Below are 14,858 nucleotides of genomic sequence, written 5' to 3' on the forward strand. Positions count from 1 at the left end.
CCTTAAATGTAAAATTTTCAAAATTGTATTTAATTCTACACTTCTTGGTACTTATTTTAACTGATACTTCTCAGAGAAGCCAATTTTCATTAAAGTTTCAGGTTTAGTCAAAATATATATATGGGACACTGAACAGTCAAATTATACTGAACCCCAGTACCAAACATTCTACGACTTTTTAGAACAAAAATATTTCTCTCATGACTTCGTTATGCTGCTGGTAATAAAAGTACTCTTTCATTATGACCCGGAATGGTAAACAAATATTCAGCAATTACCATAAATTGAAATGATTCCAGAAGTTTCATCTGGGGTAGTTTTTAATTCAATAGCTCTGTTCTCTATACCTCATGATTTAAGAATAGGAAACGTCTTGTTCCATCAGTATAAACTCCAAGGAAAGAAATTCCACTTAGACACTGAGCAGTGCCATCATCAGAATATGGCCCCAAAACTTTGGAAATTAATTGTTTCCGTTTTTGTTCTACCAGAAACTTTTAACTTTTTGGGCAATAGCTGAATCAAAATAAATTTCACTATTGAGTTTGGGAGCACAGTCCATAGACTTGCAACTTGCAGGATTTCTCTTTGTTCAACTGAAACACGTATGTTCCTAATTAATATTATGTGATGCTCAAAATGTAGGACATTTATGATATTTTTCAAATTCCTCCCGGTACCAGACATAAGACTAAAATGTAGGACATGTCCGGGAAAACCCGGATGTCTGGTAACCCTAGGCAAGTCACTCTCTTGGGAGTAATGAAGAAGGAACCACTGCCTTGTGGAGAAGAGGGATCTTCAAAGGCTAAGGGAGAAAACCCCAACAGAAAAATCCAGCCTTGGTTTGAAAGGCTGGAAGAGCAGGAGCACCAACATCGAATGCTCCGTGCAGGCCCAGAGGCAAAGAGGAGGCAGCTCCTCCACTGGGATAGGATGCTGTAGGCCCCTGCACATTCGAATTTTACATGATTAAAAGAACAAACAGAGAGCTAGCCGGACGGATTACAAGGAAGACGAATTGGAGAGGACATGGTACGACGACTTTTGGAATGTTAGAGGCACAAATGGTAAAGAATGTGAGTTAGTTAAGGAAATCAAAGAGGCGAAAATAAAATATCTAGCACTGACAAACTAAGAAAAAGGGTAACGGAGTAGAAGAAATAGATGAAGATTTCCTTCTGATATATAGTGGAGTAGATAGAAAAGAACGAGCAAAAGCAGGGGTGGCATGCATGATTCACAGAGACAAGAAAGAGAACATAAAGGGATGGAAATATGTCAACGAAAGAATAATGACTGTAGATATAGAAAAAGAGGAAGAGATAACATTAGTTACTATATATATGCTCCAAATGAGGATGAAATAACACAAAACAAAGAACAGTTTTATGAAACATTGCAAAGAACAATAGAAGGAATTGAGAAACAAGTCATTCTTTTAGGAGACACGAATGTCAGAGGTGAAAACAAACCAGAGGACTGGGAAGGAGTAATAGGAAAATTTGGAGAAGAAATAATTAATAAAATGGACGAAGGTTGCTGGAATTTTGTTTAATGAATGACTTAGTCATTGTAAATACTATGCATATACATAGATATACTAGGCAAGAGCCACGAAGGAATGAGAAATCTACTATAGATTAGATAACGGTAGAAAGAGATAGGAAAAAGTTTGTTAGAGATGCTAGAGTTAAAAGAGGAGCAGAAGTAAGTAGTGACCACAAGTTCTTAATATTAGAGAAGGCTTTTACAATGTATAGACAAGAAACCACCAGAACAAAGTACAAAAGAAAATGAAATGAAAGAAAAACTCAATATGCTGACCAAGGCAGAAAATTTATTTTATTTGAAAACATAAACTAAACGTAACGTTTTAACCTTCTTGCAAGGTCTTCTTCAAACTCTGCACCAAGTACAAAATTTTTTTACGTTTAGTTTATGTTTTCAAACAAAATAAATTTTCTGCCTCGGTCAAATACAATTCAATATAAGAAAAAATAATCTGCGTAATAGAAATATTCTAACTTCTAAAATTTCAAAAACTCAGAAATATAGAAACTCACCAATAAATAGAATGTGCCACAGTTACAATATCCTTGTTGCAAACAACCAATGTGTAGACTTTTCACTTCCATTTGAAAGATATAAAAGAATAATAGATTCAGTGCTATAGAAAACGAAACTCTGATAAAATATAGATTGTTTAATATAAATGTTAACATTTACAGTATGCAATACTTGTGAATTACGTATAAACCTCTTGCCTAAATGTATGTAGATAAGTATATATATATATATATATATATATATATATATATATATATATATATATATATATATATATATATATATATATATATATATATATATATATCATGTTGTGCTATGTATGTTGTATGTTATATGTATTGTACAGTCACGGACACTGCCGGCTTGTAATAAATACATTGACTTTCAATGGAATCATTACAAGCCGGCAGTGTCCGTGACTGTACATTAATGAATGAATATGTGTTTGTATATTTCCATGTAATTTCTATTGTATTAATCAAACACAGTGTACACCTTCTGTAATTGGAGGTTCAATTCTCTGTAGAAGTGCAAAGCATAAATAAATAAATAAATAAATATTGAGTTTTTCATATCATGGAAACAAGGCTTAATGGTGTTAGAAATGAAAGAGTAAACACAGAAAGAAGAATTAAAGGTTTTAAACTAAAGAAGGCAGATATACAAGAAAAGTATAGAGAAGAACTCAAAAAGTGTGAATCCTGGTAGAGACATGAGGACTTAGGAGTCAGCTGAAACACATACTCATTAAAGTAGCACAACAAGTTTGTGGAACAAGTAAAATAAATGTGAAAAGGAAAATGACAAGATAGTGGACAGAGGACATTAAAAAGGAAGTGCAAGATAAGAAAAAGAAATGGAAGAAATATTTAATGATAGGAACATTGGAAACATTTGAAGAATACAGAATTCAAATGTGGGAGAGCTATGGAGAAAATTACTCAGAAAACCAAAAGCTGTTCCATAAAGCCATAAAATCCTAAAGAATGCCCATTAAAATGTATATATGATGAGAGGAAAAAACTATTAACAAATTCTGAAGATATTTCCAAGAATTATTTGAAACTATTGATGAACTGAATAATACAGATGATGGCGAGGATTATAGAGAACAAATAGTAAATGAAGAAAATAGAAGGGACGAACAGGAAATCACTGGAGATGAACTTCAAAGAGCCATAAGAAAAATGAAACTAGGAAAAGCACCAGGACACGATGGTATAACACCTGAAATGATTAAATATATGGGACAAAGAGGAAAGCAATTATTATTGAAGATAATAAACATATGCTGGAAGGAGAAAAGAATAGTGAAAGACTGGGAGGTCTCAATTATAATCCCTATTTTTAAAAAAGGAGACAACAGAGAATGTAAAAACCATAGAGCAGTGGTGGTCCCTCCATGGAACAGAGGGAACAGGCTGTTCCCTTCTACTTGTCGCCCTTTTTAGCTAATTAAATTATCTATAATAACAACACTTCTTTCTTCCGAAGAAAAACTTTTACCGTGACTGGACATTTGTTTACTTCACCTACCCTTGCCGTCCCTCCCACCCTCTGGTCTGACGACGAGTATTTCCGACCACGTGCAAAGGTAAACTATCCCCACGGTGCCATGGAAGCTGAACTCTCTAGCTGTTCCCTACGAGAGACATAGCAAATTCGTTTTCCTATGTGCTAAACTTTAATTGCGTCGTAGTGATAGTTTTGAGTGTAGTAAGTCTATAGTTTTCTAATCTCATTTCTAAATTGCATCTGCCAGTCATAACGAACTGGAAAAATCTTCTGCAGTCTAAGCGTCTGCTAAATGCCTTTTCTAAACACTGAGAAATAGCTTCCGAGGGTACAGCTCACGTCAACCTGTTCCAACAGCCCCAAGATGCACCTAGTGACAGGCGCAGGACAAGAAAGCGAATGTTGCGAGCGTAGGGTTGTGAATGTTGTATGATCGACCGGCTGAACACGAAAGCTTTTAGATAATTGAACTTTACAGAAAAGACAGCAAACCAACACCTATCCTAACAGAAATAAAAACGAAATCGTACACAAGGTATTTTCAAACAAGTTACTACAACACTGTAAAATGATTAACTGGACACTCTTCCAGTGGCAAATTATTGTTGCCCTTGTTTGTTCCCAAGAATGGAGTTTGGAACAGTTCGGGTTTTGTCACAATTTCTAGAAATCTAGCAGACGTCATGAAAAAACTCGGCCATCTGATTGCCATTATTGCATTGAGGATGTTTGAATTACAAGAATGCCAACTCTACTACCAAAAAAGTAAACTTAATCTACAAATAGAGAGATGAAACAGGTTTCGACAAAACATTTTTTCTCTGATCACTCATAAATTGCTTTTATTAGTTGCGCATCAACAATTTTGTTTTTAATGTTTTCTTTATATTATATCATATTTGCTTTAACATTGGTATTGTCATAATTTGAACGTGCTTCATGTATGTCACTTCTGACAATTTGTAACATATGTATCGTATGTTTATTTGGTTCATTTCAACAATGGTTGAATTTTACTTGGTCTACTGTATTATATTACGACAAGTATGGGAGGGAAGGGGGCAAGTGCAGGTCACCTGTTCCCCTGCCTGATTTAGCACTGCACGCCACTGCCATAGAGGCATTGAGTATTCCCAGTAAGATATATTCTAGAATTCTAGAAACAAGACTGAGGTAAGAAATAGAAGATAACTTGGAAGAAATGCAAAGTGGATATAGGCCAGGAAGAAGTGTGCTTTAAGACAGATCATTGAATATGATAGAGAATTATACTTATGTTTCATCGACTTGGAGAAAGCCTTCCTCGATGTTATGGAAAGTATTAAGAAAGAAAGGAATAAACCAAGAACTAATAAAAGCCATACAAAGTTTTTACAAGGAATGCAGAAGTTATGTAAGGACAAACAATAATAAATCAGAGGAGTTTGAAGTTACAGCCGGAGTAAGACAGGGCGATATACAATCACCTTACTTGTTTATAATTTTAATGGATGATGTGCTAAAAGAAATAAAAACTAAAATGAAGTTCCAAGTAGGATATTGGAGAATGAAAGCAGTAAATATTTCAGAGCTGCTGTATGCAGATGATATAGTTCTCTTTGCTAACTCACAAGCAAACTTACAAAGAAACTTGAATATTATAAATAATAGCCTATTAAATAAATCAATGAAAATAAATAAAGATGAGACAAAAATTGTGAGAATAGCCAGAGAAGAGAAACCATGCATAATAGAGTTTGAAAACGAAGAACTGGAACAAGTTAAGAGTTTTAAATACCTCGGAATCAACATCAACAGCAATGGAAGAATAGATGGAGAATTAAATACAAGAATACAAAACACAAACAAACTATATTAAGCTATCAATCAGGGGTTTCTAGGAAAGAAATAAATCAGCCAGAAACCAAAAATGGCAATATATAAATCAATGTATTTACCAACTATGCTATATGGGAGCAAATCGTGGGTATTGACAAGTAGATACAGACAGCAGAAATGAAATATTTAAGAAGAGTAGTTGGAAAAACAAGACGAGATAGAATTAGGAAACAAACAATCAGGATTACGCTAAATTCAAAACCAGTGGAACAAAATGTCATCGAGACACAACTGAGATGGTTTGGCCATGTTAACAGAATGAAGGATGGAAGAATACAAAAGGAAATATGGGAGGCAAGATCAAGAGGAATAGGAAAAAAAGAGGCCCCAAGGAAGACCACGGTAAACATGAAACAAGAACATTGAGCAGACCCTGAACAGAAGGCATTAAATGGGATGAAGAAAGGAAGATGTCAGAGGACCGTAACCAATGGAGAGCTCTGTGCAAAACTTAGACACCTTTGGATAGAAGAGGATCCAAGTAAGTAAGTACGTTGAAAATATTGAATGTGAAGTGACTAAGCAAAGTATTGAAATGTCAAAGTGGTCATTCCAAAACTTCATCAATAATTTTCAGCAACTGAACTTAATTTTAAGGCATTATACTACTGCTATATCTTTGAGAAAACTTGAAAATCTTGGGACTGCAAGTTACAAAATCAATTTTTTTTTTAAAAAAACTGCCTACGTCAAATCACCCTGGCCATGAAACTAGATTCAGATTTTCATGAAACTTTGTGTATTTGTTAATACTAACAAGGTCCCGGGTTCGATCCCTGGCCGGTTCAAATCCGGGAACTTTTCTAACGATGGAAGCGGCCCCGGTGCCCACCCAGCGTCGAATAACATGGGTACCTGGGGGAAACACTGGGGGGTAAAGGCGGTCAGGGACATGATGCTGATCACATCACCCCCACTCACGACCGGATCAAGAAAGTGTGGGGCGTTACCCCCACACCCCCTATACGCCTTCATGGTGTGGTGCTAAGCACAGGGGAACACTTAACCTTTTTTTTTTTTTTTTTTTTTAACAAGACATAAACACATTCAAAATTTTTCTTCTCTACACCTCATATCAAGAATTTTGCACGGATCTTTCATTGTCGAGGACATGGTGGTAGCCTGCAGTGCTTGACAGAAAAAGTTATATCTCAGAGTTAAATCGACATATCACTTTGAATTGTTTTTCTATAGTACATACATAAATGTATATTCCATTTAAAATTTGTCACCAAGATTCCTTTGCACAGAGAGCCAGAAAAAATATTGTATTGTGAAAAATGTTGATTTTTTTGTGTCAACGTCTGTTGATTGATTGATTGATTTGGTGTTTGAAGTCCACTTTATGCACAAACGTCTGTTGTTACTAATACTGCATTATCACTAAAAGGCACTGCAGTTATCATGACAATTTTTTTTTTCAAATTGAGGCTTCAAGTATGTTCTAAAAGTCGGGAAATTTTCAGAACGGGAAATGTTCAAAATTTCCCGGAGCTCTGGAAATCTCGAATTCTACACGTCATTTTTACTTTAAGTGATTGTTTTTGCATTTCTGGTACAAAAACAATTTCCGATAAGTTCCAGACATTTACAATGCAGAAAAGGTCGAGAATTAACGACTTTTTAAAATGTCCATTCAGTATTTCCAGATTGGTTGGGATCTCGAAAAGTTGGGAACTCATTTCTCGAAGTCGGGATCGGGATGGGAATTTTTTTTTTTCCTTCCGGTCCTGACTTTCGGGATCCCGCACACCCCTAGTATTAACAAAGACACAAAGTTTCATGAAAATCTGAATCGGTGGGTTGCACTTTGAAATTTTTCTGGGTGATTTGATGTGAAATCAGTCTACAGCTATTAATAAATATACTTTCAACATTACACTTTATTGTGCTATTATTATTGCTGTAACACAATTTGTATTGATTTCTATTGGGTGGTACACCCCAACAGTCTTTGCAAAGTTACTTTTTTAAAAATAATGTAGTTACTCTTTTTGAAAGGTGACTCTCTCAGTTTTTGCTACTCTTTTTAAACGTAATTCTGTTACAGTTATTATTTTTATAATGTAACAACTCAGTTATAGTTACTCTTTTTTAAAATGTAACTCCAATGCAGTTACTCCTTTTGAACAAACAAAACAAAAAAAAAAATCAAACTTTCCACAATTCATTAAACGATCCTCCTGGCTTCCATCTTCCCAAACAAAACCTTCACAATAGAATGTATCATGCACCTGAAGACATCAAAATACTAATTCAATTGTTCTTACCAGTATTATGCATCCATATTTTGTCATTTCCCACTTTGATATCCTGAAATACCTTATTTTTCAAGTTTCAAGTTATACACCATACACAATGATCAAAATTTAATGAGATTCAAAAATATTTATAGTTTTCAAATCATTACAAGAATATACAAAGTTGCAGCATGATTTATTCTGCACGATAAACAAAAGAACACTATACAATATATGACATATAACGATAAAATTATCATTTTCATGTTTGAATCTTATGTACGTACTGAAACTATAATGACATATAATATTCTTGTATCAAATGTGTACACTAGTCAAAAAATGTATTTACGGGACACTAGAAAATGAATTTGAACTTTTATTTAACTTCAAGCACCATAATAAAGATTGTACACAAAGGGACAGTTCGCTCCGGCTTTTCTAATTTTCTGTGCAGATTGAACTATAACATTACGAAGTAATAAAGTACATTCCAAATTTAATATAAAAATAATATTTATCTACATAATATCAATATTCCAAAAATCCTTTTTTTCTCTTGTGTGCTATTGACCTAGAAGTGCGTACGACTTAATAATCAATCTTTTCTCCAGTGATTTGTGGTTCTATCAAATTTTCTAAGATTTCGTGGTTCAGTTTACACTACTTTACCATGAAATCTAACCTAGTCCATGGGATGTGGCATAATATCACAAATCTACAATAATTTTATCGTCATTTTTCGGAAATTATCACAAGATTAGCATTTAGCAATACCAAATGTTTAGAATACTGCATACTTATCGGCATGGTTTTCATGAAAGAGCTACGCAAAATAGTTAAAAACATGAGTGTTATCAAAAATTAAATAGCATACGAAACTACCAGGTGTGCTGGTTAATAATTCTTAATTTCGTCGCTGGATGGCGCTGGAAGCAAGGGTTGGTGCACAGTCTCAACTGTTACGTCAGTGTGTTGCCAGGACAGTACCTGTCAAAATTCCGTGGATGTGGAACCGAGTGCGAGTGATCGTGATATTCGGTTTGTGTGGTAAACATGTCGACCTTCAAATCAAATAAGGAGCATGTGTTCCTGCTTTTCTTGTTCAATCAAAAGAAAAATGCGAGTGAAAGCCATCGTATCCTTGTGGAAACGTACGGTGACAATGTCATAATGCAAGACACGTGCATGTGTTGGTTTCGACGATTCAAAAGTGGTGATTTTGACTTGAAAGACAAAGATCGCCTGGGCCAGCCGAAAAAAATTCCAACACGCCAAATTGCAAGCACTGTTGGATACGATACGTAAACGCAACAACAACAACTGGCAGAGAAGTTAAATGTTGGTCGCCAAACCATATCTGATCGTCTTCATGCCATGGGAAAGATCCAGATTGGGCGACAAGACACGGAAAAGTGATTTTGCAGCATGACAACACCTCATCACACACAGCGAAAGGCGTCAGACACACCATTTCGGCACTTGGCTGGGAATTCTTGCCCCACCCGCCATACGCACCAGACTTAGCCCTTTCGGACTACCACTTGTTTTCATCGATGTCTAACTCACTTTCCCAGCAACACTTCAACAATTACAAAGATGTCGAACAATGGCTTGCTGACTGGATCACCTCAAAATGTGAACGATTTTTCTGGTAGGGCATCCACAATTTGACAGACAATGGGCAAAATGTATAGCTAGCGATGGTGCATACTTTGAATACAGCATGTTACCTTACTCCCCAGATACACTTCTTATCTTTCGGATCAATTAAGAATTATTTACCGGCACACCTGGTACACATTATTGATATGTTGAATTCTCCTAAAAATTAATTCCATTCTTTTTATACAAGATTTTCCGACCAAAATATTCACAATACATATAGCCATGATTTCTTCTTCACAGAACTATCACATATTATATTTGTGCTAGTATAACACACTAGACACTAACAAGGCACTACATTTAAGCTAATGCATTGCTTACGAACTGCTACCTATATATAAAAAAGAATATTAACTAAATGTGTCAGCCCTATGCATTATGGGAACTTACGACAAAGCATGTAAAAATTTATCTACAAAACCTTCATTGTGATTTTCTATATAGTCAAATACAAACTTCAAATATATTAGCAGAAAGTTTACAAAGAATAAATGCAGAATATAAGCGTCATATTCTAACTCTGTCATGTATCGTGCAGCTAGTGTATCCAATTTCCTTCAATTTCAGTGGAGATTCTTTCCTTCAGAATATCAATTTCAGAAATTTATTGCAGTCAGGAAGACACATAGTGACAGAGACAACTTCACTCAAGATAAACTTGACAAAAATTTTCTTGAATGTTTGTGAATTAATTTGTGCATATGTGTACACCTATCCTGTACGTCTTCTTACCATCAACTTTTATGTGTGGAATATCATAACATATATATTTTTGCACATTAGTAGCAGTTGTTTTAACAATGGGTACCCTTATTGTTGCCAGTTTATACACCTTTTTGTAACAGCACATTGCTATAGAATAACAACAGGCATAAAATAGTGATGAAATTCTCATATATATTAAGTGCAAATGTTGCAAGGCACTTTTTAATTATAACTTCTTTCAGTATTAATTCACTATTCTTAAACATACAAAAATGTTTCGAAATTATCTTCATTCTCATACTTTTTTACACAATTTCACTCGGTTCATTAAAGAAATAACAATTACTCAAGAATTTATGTGCCAAAAGTGGAATTGCATATATCCTTCTGGCTGATATAAATAGTGCAGCGTTACACATGAGGGAAATTGACATATATTGGAACTAACCTTACACAGTCTATTTTAATAGTAGTACACATGGTATACTGTAGACAACCCTGCTTCAAAATTTAACACACATACATGAGATTTTTGGATAGTATCACAGAATAGTACTTCTTTGGTAAGCGTGCTTTGAGATTGGCAAGAGGGGAATTACAAATTAATGAAAATAAGGGCAGTTTACATTCACATATATGAAATTATACTGTTAATATAAGGACATCTTGGAATTTTTGGTGTCATGATTTTTGTCTCGACATTTCAATACATACACACGTGTTATTCCAAGAGATAAATAAAAATAGATCAAACAATGTTTAAGAAACATCAAACAATTCCATCTGCAACAACAATATGCCAAAAGAGCATTATTGTTTCTTTCTTAAGTGCAGGGGCACGGCATTGTAAGCGTAAAAACATAATAATATATCACACACTTAATCCTACAGGGTGAAATTTAATGTATTCAAATGATAACATGAAAAGCTAGCTTTGTGAGTCTACTATTCAATAATGTAAATACATGCTGTGGTAAGGCACAGTTGCGGTTCCACCCAAATACAATAGTGAATATTGCTTTATGTTAGCCTGCACCATGATGCAGTATGTGTAACCAGCCGTGTAATCAAATGGAAGAATGATTACGTTTGGAGCTTTTACGGCTTTCTTCAATATTTTCACGATGCATTCATCTGCAGGAACATCATTATGAACTGAAAACGACTGGAACTGTGTTATAGAAGACTTATTGATGGTAAAATCCTTCAGTGCAAGAAATTTCACAGACAAACTGAACATTATTTCAAAGGCAAAACCACCTCCATGAATCCCTAATCTTTTCAGGACGAAGTAAATGAATCCCTACTCTTTTCAGGATGAAGTAAATTAATCCCTACTCTTTTCAGGACAAAGTAAATGAATCCCTACTCTTTTCAGGATGAAGTAAATGAATCCCTACTCTTTTCAGGACGAAGTAAATGAATCCCTAATCTTTTCAGGACGAAGTAAATTAATCCCTACTCTTTTCAGGACGAAGTAAATTAATCCCTACTCTTTTCAGGATGAAGTAAATGAATCCCTACTCTTTTCAGGACGAAGTAAATGAATCCCTACTCTTTTCCGGACGAAGTAAATGAATCCCTACTCTTTTCAGGACGAAGTAAATGAATCCCTACTCTTTTCAGGACGAAGTAAATGAATCCCTACTCTTTTCAGGACGAAGTAAATGAATCCCTACTCTTTTCAGGATGAAGTAAATGAATCCCTACTCTTTTCAGGACGAAGTAAATGAATCCCTACTCTTTTCAGGATGAAGTAAAAAAAATATATTAGTAAGACTCAACTCGCTGGATGTGAGGTTGTGTGATAATTCACATACACAGTGTAACACTCATTCTCCTCATGTGACTTGATGTCAATCTGATTGTGAAAGAGTGCATATCAATGGCTTTACAGTTTATTATCCTATTTTGAGGTAAATATGGATATGATGTATACTACTGTATCTCTAATGTAGGCGTCTGTGAAATACATTATTTTTGAACTGGCTACGGTAGTTAGTTGCTGAGTAGGCACTGATCAACGACTTTACTAGGACTCCTTACTTACTAAACATCATGCCACAGCATTGCTTTAATATATGAACTTTTAAAAAATGATCATGTCTTGTCCGAGATTTACCATTCAATAGAGTACAGATATGCTGTGACAATGAAAATAAAGCTTAGATAGAGCCCATTTGCACACAACTAACCATGTTCATGTGTCCAATGATGTAATATTTGCATATCATTCTTTTTTGGGCATAATGTTGTTCCATTTTTTTAAATTCCTACATTCTCTTGATAAAGACATATCTGTATGTACTGATGTTGAGACAATACAGTTCCAATCAGACACTCAGTTCTATATATTAATTACACAAAATTTGTGGTTACACATATTAATACAGAAATCAGTCAACACTCTTTATTTAATTAACCATGTTTCATTAGAACACCTGCATGGTGTTGGGTGTAAGTAACCTCTAGCCTTTCTCGTGATAATGTTGATAATCTTAGCATAAAGGCACATGTTTTCTTTGAAGTTTCTTCATAATTCAATACGACAATGACTCATTGCCATAATTTTTGTGGTCTTAAAATCGAATTGAGCTGATTGAACTGAATTAGCCATATCAAAGTTATTATAATGTGAAACTAAAAGTAGAAGTTTAATTTTTTTTGTGATGAGAAATATTTGACACGTAAAGCTGGATAGTCATTGGCATAATGTGAACCTACATTTTCTCAGCTATATTAAACAATGAAGTCCGACATGGTGACAAAAAAATACCGATATGGAAATGGAAAATGGCTATGATTGCCGTGAACCTTGTTGTCTCGCTTGTCAGTGTTGTCAATTATTGCAATTGCTTATTTAAGCCATGGTGCACAGCCTAATCAAATGTATCTACCATATCTTTACCATGCCATATAATATCTGCGTTGAATCACACAGCCCTGGATTTGAAGTATTGCAAGCACCGACACCCCATCACAGAGATTATCAAATTTAACTGTAATGTTTCCGTAACTTTGGGATCTAAAAGAGCATTCAAGTGACCAACCCTGCTGGGTCCATTTCATATCACAGCAGCCGGAAACTGGAGAGCCTCCCATCTCTATCGCAATGTGGAAATATTCCTCTCCGCTCAGATTATTAAACAAGGAGCGCTCCGCAAGAGGGTAGGTTCCTTGTGAAGAATTGTACAAGTCTGGTACATCTTGTGACTGGTCGTCAACATTACGGGACTGGTCAGTCTGTAAAACGTTTGCATCATCTGTATCTTGACTGACACTGTATTTTCTTCTGAGGATGGCTTGTGAAACACGCTGCTCCAGGTTACGAGTTATCCGTGCCGAGTGTTTCAGCACAACTGCTGCCTTTTCCTTGAACTGTTGCAATGTAATTTCACCATTTCTTACCCTTCTTGAAAACTCCATCAAACTCTTTGAGGTCCCTTCACCTATCGTAAAGTACGATCGTGGATCTAGACTAAAAGAGTTCTTATACGGCTTCCCATCTGAACCGACTTTGAACTGGCTGAGAAAATCACGTATATCGTCGAATTTTATCATATCTTTGATGAATTTTGCATTCCCATGTATCTCTCTCGTGTTTCCTTCAATGTTTTCTCTTTCCTTTTGCAAAAGAGCATCGCGAACTCTTTTCTGTTCGGGAGTCAAGTCCTTGCTCATCTCTGCAATCTGTTCCGCCTGTGCCTGCTTGATTATGGCGCTAGCTGTCTTGAAGTTACATACACTGTGTGTGAAGAAGAAAATTGAGGTCGTGAGCTGGAATATATCCAATCGGGTAACATCTTTCTTCTTGGATAGCTCGTAGAATGAGTTTATAACTCCCAGACCAGATATGGAGACCGACGTAACATTAAGCGCAGTGCACACGGCTCTGGTTGTTGACGAGACCAAATTCCCAGCCTGCACCGTGCTTGAAAGGAATTTTGTCGATCCCATCGTACCGATGGATATAAGGCTTGTAGCTGTCGTCAACCAGCATTGTCGTGATTCTGAATCTGACAAGCCGATGCTCTGTTTATGTTTTGCTCTATCAGCAAGCCTCCCGACGCTTCTCCCGACACCATACGCAGCTCCTGGTGCACCTGCTACGGCACAGCTAGTAACCGTTACCGCACCGATCGGTGCAGTTGGCGGGAAAAGGCACATGGCCATGCCAGCAAGCATACCCACGCTTGTTCCTATATTAGTTACCATTGAAACTTTGTCAATTCTTTCAAGCATTTTCCCACGAGAGGTCTGATCTAGAAAATCTACATCAAGATCTGGAGTATAATAGCCATTCCGAGGAACACACAACCAACATTTGTTCCAGGTATTACGTTTCACATACTTTGCCCAAGTTTTATACACTCTTCCCACATGATCTACAAATACATTCTGTGGGATTTTTTCCCAGCTCGTTTCCCTGTGAGCCATCACTCTTATCAATGGAACCATGGTCTGGGTCTTCTCATTCATGTAGACAAATACAAATATGACAGCCAAACAAATCTCTTGCTTATCAACATTATATTTAATACAAATATCTTTGATTTTATTAATTAATGCAATCTGTTCGTCTTTAAGACCTAAATTATCGCTCTCTTCATAAGGCATACCAAACTGGGCAATTGCAATTTTACGGAAAATGTAAATATCTTCCTTAGGATACAGAAACCGATCCCAAATTCTATCACAGAGATTGTTAGATAAATTTTCTTGCTCGCACCAGCATCTAGCTTTCCAGTCGTCCAAAGCAATATTCCTGACAGCAGCCAT

General features: G+C 35.7%; 1 protein-coding gene across 1 annotated transcript; it reads right to left on the minus strand.

The window, feature by feature from the left end:
- Positions 1-7,854: 7,854 nt before the first annotated feature.
- Positions 7,855-14,858, minus strand: LOC145978371 (uncharacterized). The gene has a single exon (XM_083110972.1). The coding sequence runs from the start codon at positions 14,856-14,858 to the stop codon at positions 12,984-12,986; it is 1,875 nt and encodes a 624-aa protein (XP_082967098.1). The 3' UTR covers positions 7,855-12,983.

This window comes from Lepisma saccharinum, chromosome 24 (assembly GCF_977018435.1).
Source record: "Lepisma saccharinum chromosome 24, izLepSacc3.1, whole genome shotgun sequence".
Lineage (NCBI taxonomy): Eukaryota > Metazoa > Arthropoda > Insecta > Zygentoma > Lepismatidae > Lepisma > Lepisma saccharinum.